This window comes from Anolis carolinensis, chromosome 1 (genome assembly GCF_035594765.1).
Source record: "Anolis carolinensis isolate JA03-04 chromosome 1, rAnoCar3.1.pri, whole genome shotgun sequence".
In the NCBI taxonomy this organism is placed as follows: Eukaryota; Metazoa; Chordata; class Lepidosauria; order Squamata; family Dactyloidae; genus Anolis; species Anolis carolinensis.
In genome coordinates, this window is record NC_085841.1 from 307146113 (window position 1) to 307172238 (window position 26126).

The 26126-nt window shown below is 41.1% G+C and overlaps 1 protein-coding gene across 1 annotated transcript in view; it reads left to right on the forward strand.

Annotated features, from left to right (window-relative positions):
• Positions 1–7759: 7759 nt before the first annotated feature.
• The window catches only part of galnt16 (polypeptide N-acetylgalactosaminyltransferase 16), a 246567-nt gene continuing 228200 nt past the window's right edge, over positions 7760–26126 (forward strand). Inside the window, exon 1 of the mRNA XM_008118139.3 lies at positions 7760–8194. Within this exon, the coding sequence (XP_008116346.2) occupies positions 7976–8194 (219 nt within the window). The 5' untranslated portion in view covers positions 7760–7975. The remainder of the gene's footprint in view (positions 8195–26126) is intronic.

Sequence of the window (26126 nt, forward strand, 5' to 3'; positions counted from 1 at the left end):
AAGGTCCAAAATTCTGGTGCGGGGTTCTGAAGTGTACCTCTAAACTTCAAAAAGGTTAGCTGCAAACAGTTTCAGGACCTTGGACAGCTCCCCCAAAGTTGGAACTCAGTGCCAGAGGGGGTTCACCATCCCACTGAGAGGGAAATTCACCAGCTGTCAATAAAGCCATGGCTTTATTTAAGATCACTGTATGAAATGTAAGGTAGCTGTTGTAGCTCAGCAAGCACCTGAGGGTCTTTCTGATTTCTCTGACATGTCAGAGGACGAGATACTTGATGGGTTTCCAAGTGAAGAGTCTGCCAGTGTTAGGAGAGAATAGCAGCCAGATGAGGATGATGTTTTGGATTGCACAGGGGAAAGCTAAAGTTCCAGTTCCCTTGGGAAATGGCCATCAGAAGCTAGATTAGGTTTGAGAACAGAGGGAGCGAAAAATAGACTAATTAGACACTTTGAGAGACTCCGCGAGAAGACCTTCAAGCCCAGGTGCATTCAACATGATCTCATGGCTACTTGGTCAGGATTAAATTAAGGAGTGCTGGCTTCAGGCCTTTCAGAGGAAACAACGTTGCCATAGGAATGGATCTCCTGTGTCTGCTCTCAAATTCATGATTCAAGTTATCTGGTTAAAAGATTTACCTTGAAAAAGTCTTACTTTCTCGTTTATGGATTTCTGTTTGAAGTACTGCTGTGGATTTTGGTGCTCTTGATTTATGAATTTTTGAATTACTGTTATTTTGTACTTCCTATTCTGCTGACCCCTTTTTGAAATGCCCTTTCCCCCTTTTTATTTGCTTTTTTCAATAAATATTTTTAGTTAGAACTACACCCAGTGTGGTGCTGGGTGAAAAGGTGTTCTCTGTGCTAGAGTGCAACAGTAAAAATGTAACATTCAGTCAGTCAGTGGAGATTATTTTAATTTTTATTTGGATAATACATATAAATGTTTCACAACAATTTAGGGCAGTATCCCCAGACAATATATCTTCATGCAGGTGTGTGTGTGTGTGTGTGTGTGGGGGGGGTGATGACAGGAAATCACTGAATGAGGAATTTTAAAAAGATCATTACAGAACAAAAAGAAGAAAGGGTAGGGACTGGGAGAGAGAGAAAAGAAATGCAATAGCACCTTTAAAATTGATTTTTATTTTTGCACGGGCTTTTGTGGATATAAAGACACTTCTTTAAATTCAGTGCCAAGTGGTATTAAGGTCTTGAGAATAAAACCTATTTCTACAGTTGTGGGAGCAGGATAGAATATAATAGGATCCAGAAAGATGAAAATCATGTTTCTTGCTCTAAGTATTCTAAGGGCTCAGTGAAATGATACTGACATTTCAAATCTTCAAATTGGTCAGTAAGCATTCAGTGTAAAAGCAATCAATCTGCTGGCCAAAAGTGAATTTCCCAGGATTCAGTACTCTGCCTGAGAAGAATCCTTTGGTTATATGTGCAGTAACCAGGAATTTGCATTAGTATATGAAGTGCACCATGAAGCCTTTGGTTTTTGTTTATACCTCTTATAATGGGTTGGAATTTGCAAATATAATTCAGTTTAGCAGTTTCTCTTTTTATTCTTCCTGTGCAAGTTACTTACTGTGTGCCCAGGAAGGTTGAAATTTTTGCAACTGAATGCATTGCAATTTCTAATGTCCAATTTGTGTCCCTTAATCCTCTTGTATAGAGACTGTTCTGTTTGTCCAATGTTGAGTGTAGAGGGGCATTACTCGAATAGAACGGCATATATCACATTGGAGGAAAAGCAAGTAAATGTACCCCTTGGGTTATGAGTGATTTTATTGGTAGTTTATAGAATCATAGAATCGTAGAGTTGGAGAGACGTCCCGGGCCATCCAGTCCAACCCCCTGCAAGAAGCAGGAAAATCTCATTCAAAGCACCCCCGACAGATGGGTGCTTCAGTAATCTCAGCTGGGGACTCTAGAGGTTTTGTCATTTTGTATTTTTGGTCTTTCTTGTAGCAAATGGTTCCTGGGTATTGATCTTGCCTTGACAATTTGTTTCTTCACTTCCATAGGTGGGTATTATGTTTTGAGGAATGCCTAAAGCAAATTCAGAAATTTTGTTTCTCTGTTTTGTGGGTCTGAGCAGATGCAATTGGATCAGAGGGCTTGGCTGTAACCAATAGATATGGCAGTGTGTTCTAGGTGGAAATTTTAGGAGTGGTGCATGTAGAATGGGCTTCTAAGTGTAGTGCTAACAGATCCATTGTTCAGTTTCACAGTGGTGTCAAAACAGTGGATGTGTTGTGTGGGCTATTCTAGGCTCTGTTTGATGATAGGAAGGGAATTGTTGAAATCCTGCTGACACTCCTCAATCGATTACAAAGTTATCATCAATAAACTGGGGAGAGAGGGTGGGTACAAATAAGTTGTAGGTTGAGGAGAGGTTTTTGAATGCATGTGCTAAGAAAGTGTTGTTTCAAGCCAGCCATTAAGATGTTTGTATATTGTGATGCTATATTTGGAGGTACATATTATTCCCAGAAATGACGTAGTTATTAGTAGGTACAACGTGGCAAAATTGGATGGCTAAGTCTACTGTTCATTATGATACCCTTGATGGATCCAGAATAGATCTTCACGGTCATTTATGAATCCATTGCCAACCAGGACACTACTTCTGGAAGACAATCATACTTTATCACAGGTGATCACTTATGATGGTTTGAGTTTTTGGGGCATGCCCATTTGAATTTGCTTCTGTTCATTAGTGAAGAATTATCTGAGTAATTTGTGAGTAATCAGTGGGATCTTAGAGAGGATTCTGCAAAAGGTGGTATCAGGCAATTGTCTTTCAATCTCTTGTTATATATTCTCATTTGTTTCTAATGACTACAATTCCTGCTTTGTCGGTTTGTCATACACTGTAATAACGTTAACATTATTTCTGAGACAATAGATGACATTGCAGAAGTTTTTTAAGCAAGTTGTGTCTTCAGAGATTTCCTCTTCTACAAAACTATGAAAAGTGAAGGAGTCCTGTATTTTCCCCTAGAAGTTTCAGTCAGGATTTTTCCCCCACTCCCCTTCCTACCATCATGCTTACATCTAATACTATCCTGCCAAAGTGTTGGTTCACTTAATAGTCAGTTCTGGCTGAGCCGAAAGCCTGAATCATCTCTTCTGAATCATCAATACCACAATTGCTCACAAAAGTGAATCAGTGAGGTGGGTGGGAAGGCATTCTGTCTGCAACAGTCAGGTCTGCTTCCTTTCAGAAGTGCCTTTTGTACTTACCTGTCTCCTTTTTTCATTTTAGCACAATATACAATTATAGAATTTTGGTTTTACCTTAACAGCTTCCATACTATGGAATCCTGGGGTTTGTCATTGAGTCCTTTGTTATTCTATACCTATAGAAATCTGCTTGTAGGGTTTCCTTGGCAAGATCTTTCAGAGGAAGTGTGCTATTGTCTTTCTCTGAAACTGAAGCCCCTTCTACACTGCCACATAATCCAAATTATCAAATCAGATAATCCACATTATCTGTTTGGAACTGGATTATCTGAGTCTACACTGCCATATAACCCAGTTCAAATAAGATAATCTGGATTTTATATGGCAGTGTAGAAGGGGCCTGAGAGAATGTGATTCGCCCATAATCGGCCAGTTGGCTGAGTGGGGATTTAAACTCTGGTATCCTAGAAGCCTAGTCTAACACACACTATGTCATGCATACTCATAATTTTATAAGGTCAGAGAACTCTATTGCTGCTCTAAACCACAAATACCAGGATTCCACTGCTATGATTGTTTAATGCTATGATTGTTTAGTATAAAAGAGCCACTGGACTGTGCTTTTTGCAGGCACCATTTCAAGGGACATTATCATTTCAACAGAAAAAAACTTCAGCATGATTGCAAGGGTCAGGAGTGAAATTCAGAGCTGAAGTGCTAAATCTATCTTCATTGGAGAACTATTCATTAATTCAAATTTTGCTGCAAAGTGACACCTCCTAGACCGCCCATGATATTATTTGATTCTGCAGGCTTTTGTTACCTGTGTGAGAATAGCAGCTCTGATATTTAACAGAACAAACCAAAATAAGCCCTCATCCCAATAAAAATGGAATTAGAAAGCCACATCACATATATAATGCTAAGATTTGCTGCATGATTCATAATATGGAACAAAGCAGACCACATCCCCTTCACACAATCATTTGCATTTTCAGTTCATTTCTTTTGAACCTGAACACTTTGGACTAGCAATAAATATGATTCTGCTAATCTGAAGACTCAGTAGCCTTGGCTCATGGTTTTTCCCAGTGTGCCAAGAATGGCAACATCCTGCCAGCAGTAGCAACACCCTGGCAAGCAGGCAACGAATTTGAAATCAACATTACACAAAATCATCCCAGTGTTGTGTTTACGAAGGAGCAATCTTACAGCAGCACTCAGGCTCATAGGATGCTTTTCCATGCCTGCCTTGGGCGACAAATAAATGGCTTTCTGCTGCTTTAGAAAAATCTTGTGCCAAATATATTGCACTATTTATTGTTGTTGTAGCTGTTGTTAACTGCTGCGAAGTCCACTTTGACTTATAGTAGCCCCATGAATGAAAGACCTCCAGGCCTCCCTGTCCTCAACTGGCCTTGCGTACGCCTTGCAGGCTCATAGACATGGCTTCCTTGATTAAGTTCATCCATCTGGAATTTGATTTTCCTCTTTTCCTACTGCTCACTGCCTTACCAAGCATTATTCTCATTCCTTGTGAGTCATGCCTTCTCACGATATGGCCAAAGTGTGACAATATCATTTTAGTCATCTTGGCTTCCAGGGAAGGTTCAGGCTTGATTTGCTCTAGGACACATTTATTTATCTTCTTAGCAGTCCACAGTATCTATAGACTCTGTTCCAGCATCCCATTTCAGATGAGTTGATTTTCTTCCTATCAGCTTTCTTCACTGTCCAGCTTTCACAAGCATACACAGAAATGGAAAATGCAATGGCATGCACCAGCCTAATATTTCTATTGAATGATATGACTTGACATTTCAGGATCTTGTCTAGTTCCTTCATAGCTGCTCTTTTAAGTCCCAGCCTTCTGATTTCTTGACTGATTAATGACTGAACCAAGGAACAAAAAATCTATTTCAATGACTCCACTGTCTACTTCAAAGTTATGTAACTAATCTGTACTCATTATTTAAGTTTTCTTAGTATTTATATGTAAACCAGCCTTGCACTTTCTTCCTTGACGTTCTTCAGTAATCATTCAAACTCTTTGCTATTTTCCAATAGCACTGTAGTCTCAGATGCATACAGTGGGTCCTTGGTATCTGCTGGGATTTGGTTACATGTCCCCTGTAGACACCAAAATATATGCATGCTGAGTCCCATTGTATACAATGACAGAGTAAAATGGTGTTTCTTATCTAAAATGGACAAATCTGATTTTGTAAAAATTATTTTCAAGCCTCAGATGGTGGAATTCATGGATGCAGAATCTGTGGATAAGGAGGGCTGACTGTATCTAACATTATCTCCCTATAGCAGTGGTTCCCAAACTTGGGTCTTCCAGGTGCTTTGTACTTCAGCTTCCAGCAAACCCGGACCAGACTGGCAAATGGTCAGGTATTATGAGAACTGGAATCCAAAACGTTTGGAGCAACAAAGTTGGGGAATGACTGTGCTATAACATTCTCCTTTCCTCTTAGTTCTTAGGATCCCTGTAACTACTACAAGGCTGGTGCCTCCTCCTACAACTCCCCCCCCCCCCCAAAAGCAGGCGTGTCTATGTGTGTGTTTGGCTGGCTTTTAAAGGAGAAAGTTTGAAATAATGAGCCAGAGAAGGGGACTTTTAATTATTTGAACAGTTTAAAGGTGTCTTAAGGGATTTTAAGTGACTGGTGGACTTAATTCTATTCTACTTTTATATGTTGCAGATTTTAAATGACATTTCTTTCTTTTGTTGTCAAAGGCTTTCATAACAGGAATCACTGGGTTGCTGTGAATTTTCCAGGCTGTATGGCCATGTTCCAGAAGCAACCTTTCTTGATGTTTCACTTGCATCTATGACAGGCATCCTCAGAGGTTGTGAGGTCTGTTGGAAACTAGGCAAGTGGGATTTATAGATCTGTGGAATGTTCAGGGTGGAAGAAAGAACTCTTGTCTGTTGGAAGCAAGCGTGAATGTTGCAACTCTAATAACCACCATGTCAGACTACACAGAGAAGCCATTGAAATCCACAAGCATGTGAACAAATTCAACACTTCAACCCAAATACAAGAGCAGCAGTTTTTCAAATGATTGAGAAGTCACTCCTGGGCACAGGAACAAAGAATGCAGCTGAGCAAAAAGTTGCTCTGCGTGGACAAGACTATCAACCTGGCCACAAGATGATTCCAGTCTCTCGTTGCATCTACACTGTAGAATTCATGCAGTTTGACACTGTGTTGACTGTCATGCCTCAATGCTATGGAAACATGGGAGTTGTATGCGTTCTCAAAGGTTTCATCGCCAAAATCACTGGGTTGCTGTGAGTTTTCTGGGCTGTATGGCCATGTTCCAGAAGCATTCTCTCCTGATATTTTGCTTGCATCTATGGCAGGCATACTCAGAGGTTGTGAGGTATATTGGAAACTAGACAAGTGAGGTTTATATATCTGTGGAAGGTCCAGGGTGGGAGAAAGAACACTTGTCTGTTGGAAGCAGGTATGAATGTTTCATTTATTCACCTGGATTAACAGTGAAAAGCCTTGCAGCTTCAAAGGTTAGCTGGTAATAACCATTATGTTAGGCTACACAGAGAAGCCATTGAAGACCACAAACATGTGGACAATTTCAACAGAAAGGAGGAAACCATGAAAATGAACACAATCTGGCTACAGTACCAGTATTAAAAAAAACCCTCTAAAATCAGGACAAATTATTTATTTATTTATTTATTATTCAAACTTATATGCCACCACTCCCCTAGGGCTTGGGGCGGCTTACAAGAACAGGCTAAAATCTAACAATTTAAAAACATCTTTAAAACATCTTTTAAAAACATCAATAACAGAAATCAAAAGCCTGCCGAAACAGGTGTGTCTTACATGCCCTGCGGAAGGCTGATAAGTTCCGCAAGGCACAAACTTCAGGTGGCAGAGTGTTCCGGAGAGATGGCGCCACTGCTGAAAAAGGTCTGTGTCTAGTTGTTGTTAGACACAAGGTCTTAAAACTGGGGACTTCCAATAGGTCTTGGTCCTCAGAACGGAGGGACCTCTGGGGTTTGTAGGGGGTGAGGCGGTCCTTCAGGTACATCGGCCCTAGACCGTGTAAGGCCTTAAAGGTAAGGACCATCAATAAAGAACAACACTCAGAAAACAGAGGAATTCCAGACATGAATCAATCAAGGTCAGCTAACACATTCCAACAAAGGATTCCCCAGGCAGTAAGCAGCCAGACCTTGAAGCTGAAAGGCTATTCAATGCTAATCAAGATGGCCAATTGCAACATTCACGTCAAACAGACAAGAATTTTTTTCCCCCACCCTGAACATTCAATAGATATATAAACCCTAATTGCCTGGTTCCCAACAGATCTCACAACCTCTGAGGATGCCTGCCATAGATGCAGGCGAAACGTTAGGAAAGAATGCATCTGGAACATGGCCAGACCGCCCGGAAAACTCATAGCAACACACCCTAAAATCCTGTCCCCAAAGCTTGAGCTGTTCCAAGGAGGGTCACATCTGTGTGCTGCTTGTGAAGAGGGGCACTAGGACCCAGAAGAGCCCTCCCGCCGGCTCCTCCGTTCGCCTCTCTTCGCTCTGCAGGACTGAGCAGTGAGACAAGAGCTAAAACAAACAGCTGTGACTGTAGGAGCCAGCCCAGGGGGGGAGGAGAGAGAGAGGGGGGGGGGATCCTACCACGGCTCCCCATCCCTGCGTCCTCTCGCTGTCTTCCTGCCCCATCCGTCCATCCGCTCGCCCCTCCATCTCCTCCTCGGGCGCCACTCGGGGCCGCTCAGGATGAGGAGGATCCGGGCCAATGCCATCGCCATCCTGACCGTCGCCTGGATTCTGGGCACTTTCTATTACTTGTGGCAGGACAACAAGCCCCACGCCGCCGCATCCAGCCGCTCCCCCGGCAGCAGCGGGAGCAGCAGCAGCAGCGGCGGCGGCGGCGGCCACCAGAGATCAAGCGGCAAAGTCGAGCTCCACAAAGAGGAGAGGACCATCCCCCTCATTGTAAGTCCAGATTCAAAAAGTGTGCATCTATGGGTGACCTTTGGGTGCTTCTCGCTGGTCGCCATGGCAGCCTTTGCAAGCCACGAAAAGGGGTGGCAGCTGAGGAGGAGGAGAGGGAAGAGAGTGTTTTGCCCATGGAGTTGTTGAGGAGAGGGTCCCTGTGGTGGTTTGGCCGGGAAATGAGGAATGCCAAGCAAACCATGGACCGGATCTGGGTTTGCCTCCAAGATGCGTGTCGCTCCCAAGTTGGAGGTGGAGATCAGATCAGATGAGGATCTGATCTCTGTAGGGTGCATCCACACGGTAGAATTAGTGCAGTTTGACACCTCTTTAGCTGCCCTCCTGCACAATACTATAAAATCCTGGGAGTTGTAGTTTGGCAAGGTCTTCCTCCTCCTCTGAGAAGGCACAAGGCTCCCAAGTTGGAAGTGGAGATCCGATCTGATCAGGATCAGAGCCCTGTAGGGTGCATCTACACTGTAGCATTGATGCAGTTTGATACCACTTTACTTGCCTCCTGCACAATGCTATAGGATCCTGGGAGTTGTAGTTTGGCAAGGTCTTCCTCCTTCTCTGGGAAGGCTCCAGGGTTTTGTTCCTTGAAGAGACACCATCATTCTTGGGTGGAGAAGGCTGATGACCTTGCAAAACTATAACTCTCAGGATTCTATAGCATTGAGCAAAGGAAGTTAAAGGAGTGCCAAACTCTGTAGATGAGGCATGGGAAAACTTGGTCCTCCAGGTGTTTTGGATTTCAGCTCCAACAATTCCTAACAGGGGCAGGCCCCTTCCTTCCCCCCCCTCAGCTGCTTAAGGAAGGGGCCTGAGGCTGTTATGAATTGTGGGAGTTGGAGTCCAAAACACCTGGAGGGCCAAAGTTTGCCCATGCCTGATGTGGATGCACCCAAAGAGCGTGGCTTGCCCATGGTCACTTAATACGTCTTCTTGGACAAATATGTATTCAAACCATTGTGAGATTATAACAACTTGATGCCACTTTTAACTGCCATGGCTCAAAGCTCATCCTGAGAGTTGTTGTTTAGTGAGGCACCAAGCACTCTTTGGCCATGAAGGCTAAAGATCATGTCAAAATACAGCTCCCATGGGTTGCTGTGAGTTTTCTGGGATGAATAGCCATGTTCCAGAAGCATCCTTTCTTGACGTTTAACCCACATCTATGGCAGGCCTCCTCAGAGGTTGTGAGGTTTGTTGGAAACTAGGCAAGTGGGGTTTATATATCTGTGGAAGGTCCAGGGTGGGAGAAAGAACTTGTTGGAGGCAAGTGTGAATGTTGCAATGAATTATCTTGATTAGCATTGAAAAGCCTTACAATTTCAAAGACTGACTGATCACAACCACTATGTTAGACTACACAGAGAAGTCATTGAAATCCACAAGCAAGTTTCAAGGTTTGGCTGCTTCCTGCCTGGGAGAATGCTTTGTTGGGAGGTGTTAGTTTATCCTGATTGTTTCATATCTGGAATTCCTCTGTCTTCTGAGTGTTGTTCATTATTTACTGTCCTGATTTTAGAGTTTTTTTAAATACTGGTAGCCAGATTTTGTTCATTTTCATGGTTTCCTCCTTTCTGTTGAAATTGTCCACATGCTTGTGGATTTCAGTGAATTCTCTGTATAGTCTGACATAGTGGTTGTTATCAGCCAGGCTTTGAAGCTGCAAGGTTTTTCAATGCCAATCAAGGTGATTAATTGCAACATTCACACTTGCCTCCAGCAGACAAGAGTTCTTTCTCCCACCCTGGACCTTCCACAGATATATAAACTTCACTTGCCTATGTGTTGTCTAAGGCTTTCTTATCTGTGTGTTTTCCAGACAGTATGGCCATGTTCCAGAAGTATTCTCTCCTGATGTTTCAGCCACATCTATGGCATGCCTCCTCAGAGGTTGTGAGGTATATGCCTAGTTTCCAACAGACCACTTGCCTAGTTTCCAACAGACCTCACAACCTTCACTTCACTTCACTTTATTTCTTAATTAGTCGCTCTCCACCAGAGTGCTCCGAGCGACTTACAATTTAAAATATCATTCCACAATATAAAAAACATTCATCATAAAAACATTCAACCTAAAAACATTCAACAGTGACTATTTGGCAAATTAGATCTGATTTACTTAAATGCACAACCAAACCTCTGAGTATGCCTGCCATAGATGTGAGCAAAACATCAGGAGAGAATGCTTCTGGAACATGGCTATACAGCCTGGAAAGCTCACAGCAACCCAGTGATTCCGACCATGAAAACCTCTGACAACACATACAACTCCCATGTTTCCATAGCATTGATGCATGGCAGTCAACGTGGTGTCAAACTACATTAATTCTACAACGTAGATGCAACCGGAGACTGGAATCCTCTTGTGGCAAGGTTGATAGTCTTGTCCACACTGGGCAACTTCTTGCTCAGCTGCATTCTTTGTGCCTGTGCCCAGGAGTGACTTCTCAATCATGTGAAAATCTGCTGCTCTTGTATTTGGCTTGGACTGGTTGCTAAAGCAGGGAAATGGAGGTCAAGCTGGGAAGAGGGTTTTGTGCAGCCAATGTGCACATCTGGATGCAGATATGCTCCACTCACTTATCCCCCCCCCCCCGCCCTGTTAATCTGCTCCAGTAAGACAAGAAAACAACCTTTGTGGCACCAAGAAAGGCAAACAAATTTATTCCAACAGGAGCATCTGTGCATTGACAGTTTGCTTCCTCAGACGCCTGGAGTGAAATCAGCGAGGTTCAGCCGTTCATACGGGATCTCCGTTGGAGAAGTGTATAGTGTTAAAGTGCATGCTGTTTGTTGCATTTCCAGTATATATAAGAAAGGCTCTCTCTTAATGTGACAGCCATAATACAGACTTGTGTGTATGTGAGTAGGTCTCTTCAGATTGGCATGTGACAGAATTCATCTGACTGTATATGAGATTCCTGTGCTAGTGTTCTTAAAGGAGCAATAGGGCACAGAGGGATACATGACTTCTATCTGATACATCCACACATTATGTCAATGTTCCCCCTGAAATGGGATCAGGAATGGCCCATACTTTATCAAAAAATCCAGAAGCGTTGGTGGAAGAGATGGTCATGCAAACAGCTTGCATTGGCTCTTCCCCAGCTTCGAGGGAAATGTGCGAAAGGGGATGCATACAACTTTGCCAACAGCGCAAGTCTCCCAGGGTTTCCAGATCTCACTGTGTGTGAGATGAATGAATCACAGCTGCTGTTTCCACCACTCCTTCCTCCGTAGCAGAGACAAGGCCTTGTAGCTCAGCCCTAGAAGAACACATGCTCTGCATGCAGAAGGTCCTGGGATCATGTCTAGGCATTGCTGGCATTAATAGTTTCCTTTTTTGAAAAAATAAGTGGCAGAGTGGGGAAAAATATTGCCTGGAACCCTGGAAAGAGGCTATCTGTCAAGAGATGAATCGACTGGCCAATAAGCTGATTGAATAGAAAAAATGCTTCATATATAATGTATGACGAGGCCTTTGGAATGATTCAAAATGTGCTAACGGTTCAGACACACTTGGCCAAGTACCACAAACCGGGGGGGGGGGGGGGGTTAAATAGTTGGGTAGACCAGCGGTCAGCTTCCCTCACATTCAGAGCACCAAACCTCTGCTTGTTTGGGAGTTTAATTTTTAACTAAAGGCTAAAGGAGGATGGGGCTTTCTTGGTTACCACTGTAGAAGGCACAAGAACCAGCAGAACCTTCTGCATATTCAGTAAAAGTCTGTCTGTGCATTCAAAGCAGCTGGCAGCCTTCCACCGCCTGATTCTCCCTGCTGTACCGGGTACTGTATCAACAATATCCTTGATAAAGAGCTGTGCTTTGCTCTTTGTGACCCATCCACGAGGCCCGTTGCAATGAGCGAGGGCCCTTCTCTCTTATGTGAGGGGAAAATCATAGAAGTCTTTCATCTCTGCTAGATGAAGGCTTCCTTCTGCCAGGGAAAGCCGCATCTCATTCAGGCAGCAAGATAGTCTAAGATAAAAGTAATACATTTTAATAAAACTAACAGAAAGTCATTTGGAATGACCTGGCCAAAAGCGCTTTTGAAATTACAGCATGTATCATTTTATCTGTGTCCCAATTTATTATCTGGATGAAGAGATTGAACCGAAATAGAAATAAAATAGATGAGGCGTCTTCAACGCAAGAGGTTGGCCCATAGTCCTCTTGGAGATAGATGTACTGAGGCTAGTGCCTGCCACAGTTTTTCTCATCTGTAAAATTACTCTGATAAGTTATATCAGATGTGTTCTCTTTTTACATGTTCCAAGCAAATGGGTTCTAAGTATTCTAGAGTGATGTACCACTAAGTGTTGAAATGCATGACTGAGGACATGCAAACTGAGTTGATTTCTCATGCATATTTTTATGGGACGAAGAAGTGGCAGATGATATTATCTCTCATCTGATTTTGAGTGATATTCTTGTGAGAAAATGCCTCTTAACTCTTTGCATCTCCTATTTTTTAGCATTCAAAATAAAAGTGGTAAAGTATTTCTTGCTGCATAGCAATGGTTATATTTTATTCTGATGACTGCAATGTTGCTTGGAAATTTTTGGATGAAAAGCGGCGCCACTTATTATGCTGTTGTTATTATTGTACAGAGTGCAGAGAAGCATGCAAAACGTTCATTTCCAAGCTGACGTTATTTCAACTCATTTATACAAAATTGAATAGCACTGGGAAGAATGATATTGCAGAGGTAGCAAACTTTTGTTGTTATTATGATTTCAACAGAGAAAGCAACATCTTTACTGGCTTTGTTCTCCAGACCCACCAAAACAGAATAGTTGCCTTCTTCTGTTGCCTCTGTTTTTTTTTCAGTTATCTAGATTGATAATATTTGCTGTATCAGAGCCACCAGGTCTGAGGGCGAATTGCTCCACATTCCTGCCTGATGCAGGGAAAATATAATAATAAGAGGAATGAATGGGAAGAATGCAGAGACATACCGTCTCCACCACAATCTTGGTGAGATGTTCTCTCTGAACTTGAACAGTGTTCACTTTCTTTAATAAAGGCAAGTGGAGATATGGAATCTTTCTTGGCTGTCTGTCTGTCTTTTTCTTCTCTCTTTCTCTCTCTCCAGTACATACATGGCATAGTTTCTGCAATGTTGTCTACAGCCGAAAGCAATAAGCCAGTAAAGAGTCATGTTCTTGTTGCTGTGACCTCAAGCGGTTGTATTTCTATTGATCTGGAAATGTAGTGAATGGGTAATGGCACTGTACTGGGATGTAATGTGAATAACAAGCAGTTCTAATGGTAAGAGTGTCACCAGAAATATGTGATGTGCGGAGAAATTGATCAGCTGAAGAGTAAACCTCAAAGAGATGAGGAAGAAGAAACTGGAAATAACAAGCTGAAATAGCAAAAGAAGGAAGAATGCCTTTACTTTCTGCCTTGCTGGGGTGGGCGGGCAAATAAGTTTCCTTCATAGTTAAAAGTGTGTTCGATAGCTGAGACTCATAGATTTCTGTTCTGCTTTACAAAGCCTTTCAGCTGAGTCACAACTCCTCCTTAGCACCAAAGAGTTTCTCAATGGCTCTGCTGGCTGTAGTCGATGGGAGCTGTAGTTAGACACAACTGGGACGATTCCAAGCTGGACTAGAGATTTGGCTTTCTTTGTTCACACTTGCAGATCCCAGTCTTACGGAGGACCTACATTGGCTTCCCTGCCCCCAAAGAGATTTTTTTATTTTATTTATTTATTACAGCATTTGTATCCCAACCTTCTCACCCAAGAGGGGGCTCAGGGAAGTTTACAATAAAAGCACACACATAAAAATACAATACATTGCAATTCAATTAAATTTAATTACATTAGACATTCATAAAAATACACTTATAAATATGCAGATTGGCATGTTCAGAGTCTAACAACTGGGTCTGTCATTGAGTTCCAACACACTTAGTAATAATTAATGCTGCTGTTATTGTTCGAAGGCCTGGTCCCACAACCAGGTCTTAACTTTTCTATGGAAAGGAGGGAGGGAGCCTGCCTGACTTCACTTGGCAGGGCGTTCCATAGGCGGGGAGCCACTGCTGAAAAGACCCTGTCTCTCGCCCCCGCCAGCCGCACCTCACTTGAGTATCTTAAACTTCGGGGTGGGTTGTAGCGGGAGACACGTTTGGACAAGTAAGCTGGGCCGGAATCGTTTAGAGCTTTATAGGCTAAAGCCAGCACTTTGAATAGTGATCTGACAGAGATGGTGATCTGACAGACTACAATGTTCATTCAGTCAAACAGTGAAAAACTGGCTGGCTGGCTATCTCCATGTTATGTTGAAAATGGTCCTAAGAAAGAAGAGAGCTTAATCATAGGCCTTCTCTTCCCTGTGTACCTTGTGGCTGCTTTAACTCAGTGGTTCCCAACCTTTGGGCCTCCAGGTGTTTTGGACTTCAACTCCCAGAAATCCCAGCCAGCTGACCAGCTGCTAGGAACTGTGAAAGCTGAAGTCCAAAACACCTGGAGGCCGAAAGGTTGGGAACCACTGTTTTAACTGGTCTCCCCCACCCAATTTGCACTGAACACACTAATATCTAAGGACCAGCATAAATGCACAAGATTTCTGTCATATGCTAAGGACTTTGACGCATGGAAAACAATTCAGCACCACCAAACCTAAGAGTAACAGTGCAATGGATACTCTCAGTGTTTTCAGTAACTTCTACCTCTCCACTTGAATGTTTATCCTGCAGTAGATTAGGCTTATAAAGAACTCTTTACTGAGCTATCCAATGGTGGGGAGTGCTGGGAGTTTCAGTTCAGCAACTTCTAGAAATCTGCACAATTTCCATCCTGAGAAGAACATCAAGCTGCCATGAATTACAAACAGAGGAAACTTTGTTATATCAAGTCAATATTAGTCCACCTAACTTGATTGTCCATTCATCCAGCATTGGATCTCTGGCATTTTAGGGGAAAAAAACTTTTACTACCTTTCTTTGATATACCAGAGGCTGGATCTGGAACATTCTCCAAGAGCTTGGAAAATTGCATTATGGACTACGGCTCCCAGAATTCGTCAGCCAAAATGGCCATTGCAGTTCATGCTAGATGAGGTATACTGTAAATTGTAGTTCAAAAAGTAACTTTTCAAAATGGCCCGTGCTCCATGTTAAAACATGGGCTCTATAAGTGAAGTAAGCCAACCTGTGGAAGAGGAAAGGGGAACTGAATAATGTTTTTGGGAGGAACATAATTTGCAAAACAGTGTTACCAATCAAATGGATGTTTCCATTATGAAGATCCACAAGAGACACATTCCAAGCTAAGTTGTGAAAATATATTTCACAGTGAGAGGGAACATGTGGCTAGATAAGAAATTTCAGCAAAAAGCTAGGGGGTAGCCAGGCATGAACTCATCCACTTTTGAAAATAAATACTCCATTGAGACTCTTCCAAAGTTAGGGTAAATCTGCCAGGCTCCCAAAGTGCTAGTCTTCTATGGCTGTGTGCTCACATTTGTGTAAAAGAGCAGGTGCATCTACCAAGGAGATGTATCAAGTGCATGCTTTGCATAGGGATGGTTCCAGCTTCAGTTTTCTGGAATCTCTAGTAAAAAAAGGGATTAGCCAGTAGCCAGTAGGAAGAAATTCAATGTGAGACTTAGAAAGGTATTGTTAGGAAGATTACACACAGTTGGGCCAAACTGACACATCTCAGAGCCAACATTGTCAGGACCCAGGCTGCAGAGCACCAATAACCATGCGCAGAGACCAGATTCTATCTAATATCTTTATTAAAGAATTATATAAAGTCAATAAAAACAAGTGAAGAATATAGTTCAGAAGCAGACCTTTCAGGAAAGGCCAAATATAGTCCAGTAGAATATTGTCCAATATAAGATATTAGAGTTCAAAGTTATAATCCATTAACCGAAACACACACTTTGCCAAGCAATAGTGTGGGGAGATGACAAGGTCTTTTAGTCCATTGAAGCTTGACAACAAGGCTGGATCATGAGCTTGATTCTTGGCTGGATCAAAGACTTGAAACGAGGCAACTTGAAGCATGGAACAAGGTCCGTGGCAAAACGTGAGACAAGGCAAGACTTGAAACTAGATCCGGGAAGCAGGGAACAAGGAGTACGAAGTCCACACACGATCTCTCTCTCAAGTTGATCAATTGACTCCGCAAGGTTCCCCTTGCGGCAAAACCCCTATATAGGGTCTTGTTTTCCCGCCAACAGAACACTTTCCCTGGAGAACAAGAAGCGAAACCCAACTCTGTCCAGATGCATGACTCCTTAGAATTTCCCAAGGGAAGCAGACTTAATCAGCTAGTTGTTTGGCAGCGATTCTGAGACTCCGGCGATTAGCCTCCCTGACTCCTCTATCTCTATTATAATTGTCCTTTCGGGAAAACGGGGGAGAATTCTGCCCCAAGCTTGTTTGGGTAACTTCCTGAGGACAAACATCCTCCAGGTGGAGAGGCTCCGTTTCAAACTGAACCGGTGGAAATCCCATGTTTTCCTCCTCGTCTGCCACAATAGCACTAGGAACGGAACTACAAGGCCCATGAGACATCACAAACATGGTGGTTTGAGTGTTGGCTTAACACTGGGAGACAAGGATTCAAATGCCTTCTTGACCATGGAATCCATTGTGTACCCTTGGGCAGTTCATACTCTCTCAGCCTTAGATAAAGTCAGTAACAAATCTCCTCTGACTATCAAAGAACTGATATACACCAACAAATACAAGAAGGAAGGATGTTAGACACAAGAACTCACACCAATTAAGACTATAATAAATAAGTAAACAACCTCAAACAAATGACATAAATAGTATATAGCATGGTTGGTGAGGATGTGAGAGTGGGCCTTTTTGGTGGCTGCCCCTAGACTCGGGAACTCTTTGCCCAGGGAAGCCAGAACAGCCTCCTCCCTGCTGTCTTTCCAGCAGCGGCAGACTAAAACCTTTCTGTTTAGGCAGGCCTTTTAAGAGAAAAGCTTTTAAGATTGAGCCAGGGGTGTTGTGTTTTTTGTAGTTTAACCAGTTTTAAATTATTTTATTGGTTTTACTATGTACAGTAGAGTCTCACTTATCCAACATAAACGGGCCGGCAGAATGTTGGATAAGTGAATATGTTGGATAATAAGGAGAGATTAAGGATAAGCCTATTAAACATCAAATTAGGTTATGATTTTACAAACTAAGCACCAAAACGTCATGTTATACAACAAATCTGGCAGAAAATGTAGTTCAATACGCAGTAATGCTATGTAGTAATTACTGTATTTACGAATTTCGCACCAAAATATCATGATATATTGAAAACATTGACTATAAAAATGCGTTGGATAATCCAGAACGTTGGATAAGCGAGTGTTGGATAAGTGAGACTCTACTGTATTTTAAAAAGGTCCTGGGTTTAATTCTGTTTTAATGTTTGTATGCTCTGGGCTTTAATTTACATATTGTATGGTTTTTAGTGTTAGCTGCTTTGAGGCTCCTTTGGAAGAGAGGAAGCAGGATATAAAAACATATAATGATGATGATGTAAACACCAAAACAGAGAACAAGTGAACAAAGGTAAATAACTCCAGAAATGCAGGCTTGAACAAAATTCCAACAGTTCCCACAATGTACATTCATGGAAAACAACTAAATCTAATAATAATAGGATGAAAAAATACAAAGAAGGAAATTTACTCTGTATGTGAATGATGACAGATGGCAAACTACTATTCACAAGATCTTTGGCAATCTAGGATTTTTTTTTGATTTTATCATTTATCTACAAGTGTAGCTGGAGTTTGATTTGGTGAACCTCAAATGAATGGATATTTTAATTACTTACCATTAGTTTTAAGCTTTAAAGAAATTATTCACTTTTCTGGTTGTTGTGTAGGTTAGAATTGTATCATGCAGTGATCCAAATCCTCCCCCTCTTCAAGTTCATTTTGTAAGTCTTTTATTGAGCCATGGTAACCACCCCCCCCCCCCCGAAAGATTTATAGTTCACCAAGGGCTCAGAAATATATGATTTTAAAAAAAGATCCTTTCAAGATTCGTTGAGTTCAAAGCATCAGAAGATTGAGACCAAACCAGAAACAGTTGCAAACCCCTAAACTCCATCGTACTTAACCCTATTTTATGATTTTGTGTAACTTGTATCTTTCAACTGTGTACTGTATCTATTTCATATATATGAAATGTATATAAACTTCTTAGAAAAATATCGGAATGTTACTTAGAAACAGCAATCCCTCTGTGACCCTGTTCAGATAATCTCCTGGGAACGGAAAAGGCTGGACAAATCCCTCTGGCTATTCCCCAAGCCAGATAATTATCAGATTCATCGTGTATATGCAAAGATAGGTGACTTCCTTTGTCAGTCAGATAAGCCTAAAATGTTGATACTAGTCACATGAAGCTAGGAGCCTGCAGCTCCTTCATGGAAATAGAAGCTTAGAGAATGGGTATTCGTTAACTCTTTTATTGCGCCCTTGATTACCCAAGATCAGTACCTTTTGTCCCTTGAGTCTTGAAACTTTGTTTTCTAAGATCCATATCTTTGTTTGGCATGGAACTGGATATTTGAGCTAATCAAAAGCTCATTAATATATCTTTATCATTTGTTTTTTCTGGACTGTGCCCTTCCAGGGGGTGTCTCTGCAGCTGACTGGTTCTTAACTCTGACCAATCCCCAGCTGCCATTCTCCCTCCCAATCAATCCCAGCATGGATCCTAGCCTTGCCCTTTTTTCAGCCAATCAGGGGAGGAAGTGGGAAGTCTGAATAGGTGTCAGAACTGTATGTCTTGTATTTCTCTATGTATATGTTTATGCTTGTATATTTTGAAGCAATTTGCATTCTTTTTGGCCAAATCGCTAAACCTCTGTGGCTTGTCTTCAATTTGGTGAGTTGGTTTCTCTGTCCTGGCCTATCTGGTTTAGCATGCACTCACCAGGCACAGACTCTCTGATTGCAGTCCTAGCTAAATCACTACAAGTCAAGCAGCCCACCCAGCATGCTCATGCTGTGTATTGTGTGTGTGTGTGTGTGTGTGTGTGTGTGTATGGTGGGGGACATGAGAGTGATAAGGAAGGACATATGTAGGCTGGACTTGATGCAAGGACTTCCTGAGGACTGAAGGCTTTGGTAGATGCCTTTGGCAATGCATCCACTTACAGCAAATTCATTTTCCTTGCTTATCCCTGTGTTATCTAACAACATGGAAATGAGTGTGCTGAGGAGAAGCTTTAATATTTATCAGGCATGTTTTTTGAGAGAAAATGTTGGGAGACATAACTCTGAATCTGTAGCTATATGATACACCTATATCTCCTAGTGCAGGATCTTGGCCAATGTTTTAAAATAAATTTTAATTTATGACAAGAAGAAAGCATTGTGGGATATAGCTATGAATTGTGTAGCTATATGATACACTTATATCTCCTAACACAAGATTTTGGTCATTTTTTAAAAATCTATTTTCACTCATATGATACTTTATAAGGAAATAATAATGTAGTTCAAGATTTTCCAGACTATGGCACAGTCATTAATCAGAATGAAGACTGCAGTAAAGAAATCAGAAGAAGGCTAGGGGTCTGAAGGGCAGTTATGAAGGAACTACACTAGATTTTGATGTGTCAAGATATATTATTGAATAATAAAGCTAGGCACATTGATGCCATTGCGTTTACTTTATCTATATATGGTTGTGAGAGCTGGAGACTGAAGGAAGCTAACAGGAAGAAAATCAATTCAGCTTAAATATGATGCTGGAGAAATATTCTGTGGATACCATGGACTGCTAAAAAGACAAACAATGGACCCCAGAGCAAATCAAGCCTGAACTCTTTAGAAGCCAAGATGATTAAATGACATTATTCAACTTTTGATACATTATGAAAGGACAGGGCTCACTAGAAAAGAGAAAAATGCCGGATAAGATAAAGGTCAGTAGGAGAAAGAGGGAAGACTGCATCCAGATGGATGGAGTCATCCAAGGAAGCCATGGCTCTGAATTGGCAAGATCTAAGCTGGGTTGTTGAGGACAGGTGGACCTGGAGGTCCCTCATTCATAGTGTTGCCATGTACCTTCTTGGTGGCTGCTATTTAAATGCTGTTAATGTTTAATTCCATTTTAATGTTTGCATATTTTTAGGTTTTAATTGTGTTTGTTTTACTATATGCCACTTTGAGTCTCCTTTTAGAGAGAAAAAGCAGGGCATTAATAATAATAACAACAACAACAACACAAAGCCAACTTAATAGTGATGAACAACAAGGGAAATATTCCCCGCTTTAAAATGTCTATATCCCCTTAATTTTGCCATAGCTAAAACTGGATTTATCTTTTGTTGCAAAAATCATGCTAGTTTGGTGCAGGCCTACACATGAACATATCTGTACATGCTAAAAAGCAAAGAGCTCCTGGCCCACATTCTTGCAGATCCTTTTGGATTGTGGTTTCCAAATTTTTAAATTTACAATTTGTCTTTCTGTGGTTGAAAAGAGTCGTATTTCTGTTGCACCATCGGTTTCAGACTATAGCTTTATAGAAACTCAGAAACACTTTCTTGCTAGAGCTCATAACTGGCTGATATGAATGAATAAGTATACTTAAAATGGTTGGGTTAGCTCCTCCACCATGTTTCCCTCATACATAGTCTGCTTTTTGCTTTCTTCCTATTATATACTGCTACTTTTTTCACTGGAGATGCTGGAAAGCTTCTGTTTTTTCTCTCTCAGAGATAGTTAATATGTAACATTTTCCTCCTCAATGCTCCTGCAAAAAGAAAAATGGAATTAAAAACTATATGCGGTAATGGGCCAACTGTGGATTCATATGAGGAGGAGGAGGTAGGGAAGCAAAATGCAAGACCTATGGAAAAATGCACAAAGTATTTGCCTAAAAAACGAGCAGCAAAAGTGGTAAACACATATCAAATTGCTCAGGTTCCAGTCTTTCTTTCTGAAGAAAACAAAGAAGAAAGTCTCATAGACAACATTAAGACATCTGAAACAAAGCTGTCTGTTCTAATAAGCATACTTTTTATGTGGCATTGAGAAATAGGTGCCACATCAACGGAGGGCAGGATGCCAGTGGGTAATAGACAAATATATGGTGTGATTTGGTTCAGTGGCTTTGTTGTTTATTCCAAAATAAAATGAACATAACATATATATATATATATATATATATATATATATATATATATATATATATATGTTATGTTCGTTTTATTTTGGAATAAACAACAAAGCCACTGAACCAAATCACACCAAATTTGGCCACAAAAGACATAGTCATCCAAAATATGTCTTTAAATAAAAAAACAAGAGAAAGTCCTAATTAGAGGAAGAGGAAGAACTGTTTTTTCCCATTGCTGCTAGTTAGAAGGCTAAGCTCCGCCCACTTTGTCTCCTAGCAACCCATTCAGCCATTTAATGGCGCCCAGGGTCTCTTCAATTAGGCCTCTTCCACGCTGCCTATAAAATACAGATTATCTGATTTGAATTGGATTATATGGCAATGTAGACTCAAGGCCCTACCACACCTATATAACCCTGAATGCCAAGGCAGGATAATCTGCTTTGAACTGGATTATCTTGAGTCCACACTGCCATATAATCAAGTTCAGTGTGGATTTTATATAGTTGTGTAGAAGGGGCCTCATATAATCCTGTTCTAAGCAGATAATATAAGATTATAAATATAGCATGTAATAATTACTGTGGTATAATAATACAGAACAATATAATCTCTAAAATTAGGACAGTAAATAAAGAGCAACACTCAGGAGATGGGAATTCCAGACAGGAAACAATCAGGGCCGGCTAACACCTCCCAACAGGCAGGAAGCAGCCAGGCTTTGAAGCTGCAAGGCCATTAAATGCTAATCAAGGTAACTAATTGCAGCATTCATACTTGCTGCACTGAGACTATTCATTGCTATTTGACCTGGCCAAACAAGAATTCCACAAGGTAGAAAGTGGTCAGGCTTGCAAGCAGCAAGGCTATTCAGTGCTGTTCAACCTGGCCAACCAAGGTTTCCCCTAGATAGAAAACCCTCAGGTTTTGAATCCACGAGGCTACTCCATCCCATTCAACCTGCCCAAGGAAGGATGCCCCTATATAGAAAGTGGCCAGGCTTTGAAGCAGCGAGGCTGTTCAGTGCAATTCCAATTGGCCACAGCAATGCATGGCAGGGCACAGCTAGTAATAAATAAAAGTGGATTTAGAAGCTATCTATGTTAAGAACAAATAGAACAGATAAAGCTATCTGCTTTAACCCCCCTTTCAAAGCTATTGTGGCTTTGGTCATTATTTCCTCCTCCCTCTTAAACTGTAGGATAAAATCAAATCAGCTTGTAGATTTTAACGATGGGGAACCAAGGCAACCAATATGTTCTCTCTTCTCTTTCCAGGAAAGCAATACTACATGAGCTGACCTAAGCATGAAGGGCATCAGTTTCATTTAGAAAAGTGAGCTAGATCTGTGTATTTATCATCTTGCTTGACAAAAACGTGAACTCATATCTGCTACAATTGTCAGACATTGGTGAGCATATGTGTTCAAAGGTTTGGAGCTGTGAGATAACAAAAATGGTGTGCTTAAAAAGTCTTGAGATAAGAGGATGTTAAGCATCAGTATGCCTGAGGCTACCCTTATTGATTTAAGGCCTTTTAACACTAGATGGTTATAACACTATGATTCCACTTTAACTGTCATGGCTACAAACTATATAATCTTGGGTTTGTAATTCAAGTTCTATAGCTGAGAATTGCAAATATCCCCCACTGATTGCAAATCATAGAACTCCATTAGATGTTTACATGCCAGTTGAAGTGGAATCAGAGTGCTATAATTGTTTGGTGTGAATAGGCACTATATAAACCCTCTTTTTTGAATCCAGATGAGTATACACTTGCTGTGCTCTTGCAATGATTAGGGCAAGGTGAGCTACACATGCTTAATTGTCATTCATTTATTCACTCAAAAGTTCCAGGGTTGTGTCATTCTAACCCTGGATCAGAGCCTGGACAAATTACTTTTCTGGATCAGAATAGCTAAAATCCTCCAGCCAGCATGGCCACTGCACATGTTTTTATGCATTACTTTTGATAATATGTGTCTTGGTTGAGAGTCTTGCCATAAAAGGAGAACTTGCACAGCATTTTCTAATATTTCTAATGACTGTTTGAAGGCGCATCCAGACAGGCCTTTAACTGGTGCATAGCAATGAAGTGCCAGGAGTGGGGGGGGGGGGGGGGGGGGGCTCTCCTGGTGCATCATTTTTACATGCCAGGAGGATTCCAGCAGCACCTTAATGGTGGCTGGGTAAGTTGTCTTAATTTTTAGGGCTTTTTTTTGGGGGGGGGGGGGTTCTGAGAGTCTGGGTACTCTCCAGGAAGTTACCAGGAAGGCATCTAGACACCCCCCAGGAAAGTGCAAGTTTTGAGGGGAGATGTGGAGACTTAAACTTGCATCTAAGTGGGTTTCTTAAACCCATTTCATTGCATTTAAATGAAGCCTGGAAGTGCCCTCAGTTGAACCCTATTATGTTTTATTATCTCCTGACTTTATGAAGAAGGCGTGATAAAAAATACAAATAAGTATGGTGATGGCGCAAGATCCCACACCCTCCAATGTTCCTCTGATGAAAATGTGGCACATGTGGCTGAGCACATCAGAGTGTGGTCAAAAAGCTGTGGCCAGGCAATAAGAATGCAAAAGGTATTAATGAAGAAGAACACAGAAAACTACTATTTAAGTAAAGAAACCCAGAAATGTATGTACTGATTTTAGAAAAAAAATGGGAAAAAGATAAAACAAAAAACCCCAACCAAATCCTTGCTTCTCCTTTCTGCTGAGTTAGCTGAGTGCAAACTGAATTTCGGTCTGAACAGACATTTGCAGCAATTTAAGCAAGCTAAGGATGATGAAGCTGTGTGGGAAGAAGTGATACCAGGACATTTTAAAAGCAGTTGAGAAAGTGGGATTGCAGAATGTTAATTGACCCTGCCTCTACTAAGGCAGGATGTGACAGGGAAAGTTTGTTTTACAAAGCCTTCTATTTGAATTGAAGCTGGTAAAATTAGTTCTTTGGACTACAAACCCCAGTGGCCATGCTAGAAGGTAGGTTGCTCTTACTGTCCTTTGAAATGCACAAGACCTTGCAAGTAGATGTTGTGATCATGGTGACTTCCTTAGGGTCTTTGGTCATAGAAAGCCTTCATCTTGTCCTAATTTCTCTCTTTCTCCCATATATTTGGCCTTTCACTGAAAGAATGAAGGCTTTATCTAATCTTTTCAATATTTAGTTAGAATGTAAGTTCTCCATGCATATGTGAAGGCAAAGCCATTAGTAAACTTTTACATTTGTAAGCTACAACAGCCTACCTTGTTTGTTTTTAGATTCAGCAAGGGAACTCAGGAAAATAACCCAGAGAAATTGAGGCACACTTTGTCACTTTGCTAAATGAAGGCTAATTCAGAACTACCTAATTTTATGTTCATCATATCTCTCCCTAAATGAAGGCTAATTACCTGCAGTGGATGCCAACATGGTGCTGCAAGAGGTTTGGCCAGATGCATCTCCAGGGCCAGTTTGGAGTATTTAGACAGTGTAGACTTGCCCTTTTGTGTACTGCCCTTTGTGGATAATATCTCCTTTACTTACTAAGTGGCCAAGAAGAAACTTAAAATGGTACCTTAGTTACCTACTGTGTGACATTGACAGAAGGTTGACAGAGAAGATGGCTAAATTCTTTTTTGCAACAGCCGAAAGCCACAAGTGCTTCATGAACAACTTGTAACGGTGGGAGAGTAATAACAAGCACTCAGGGGACTTAATCTAGAACTTTAACTAGTCCTATGATACAAAGACAGTTACTAAACTTGTAGGAATTGGAAATATCTATTATCGCCAAACCTTAACTTGATGTTATTTAGAATTCAAATTTTGTAATGCTGTATTTTGTAATTACATGTTGTAATGTTGTAATTTATTCCCACTTGTCTTCAAATGTTTTAATTTATTCCCACTTGACTTCAGCCAAAGGTTTATTGACCGTAATAAAGGCTACTGACTGACTGGCTGGCCCTTTGTGTACTGAACGTTACTCAGGTCCCCTCTACTCTGCCATATAATCCAATTCAAAGTAAATAATCTGGATTTTATATGGCAGTGTAGAAGGAGCCTAAGAGATGTGTGACAGATATATTTTCTCCAGCTGCATTTATGGGTCCTCTTCTTATCAGACCTCTTACAAACACTACAATACAGGATCTGGCACCTGTATATGTGGAAATCTTGTTGCAGTTGGTCAGCTGAGGTTTTTCACACATTTGTGCCACGGATCCACTATCCTTTCTGTAGGGGCCTACTAGAGAGGCATAATTTAGGTGAGCTTGCTAGGTGTGCTGAATAGCCAATGACTTGCTCCACTTGTCTGCTTTAGCTAGTTCATTGCTCTTTGGTGTACAAGAAAGCTGAATCTCATAACATTGTAAGGTTCTATGGAGACTGGATATTTTAAAGCATTTTAATATTAGAGGATGTGGAATGGTATATTAATATAACCAACATTTATTTCTCTGAATAACAAAATATGTCATTTTCTAAGTTGCAGAAGAATATATATTTGAACGATGTTCTGAAACTTTGGCTGTGCTCATTATCAGATTCCAGGAAATGTTTCATTGACCACGCCATAATCCAGTTATTTATTCTGTAAAAAAAAGGTATCCTTAGTTTATTCTGGCAAATGTTTGTTTGTATGCAATGCTATAGTCTGCTTAAACATCTGTTCGCATTCATCATCTTTGGTTCTTGAGGACAACCCTTCTTTCCCAATTTATGTTAGCTCTATTACAGGATTCTGCAGATGTCCTCTAAAATGTATTTCAGGCATTTGAACTGAAAAAGGGAGGAAGAGGGAGGAGGA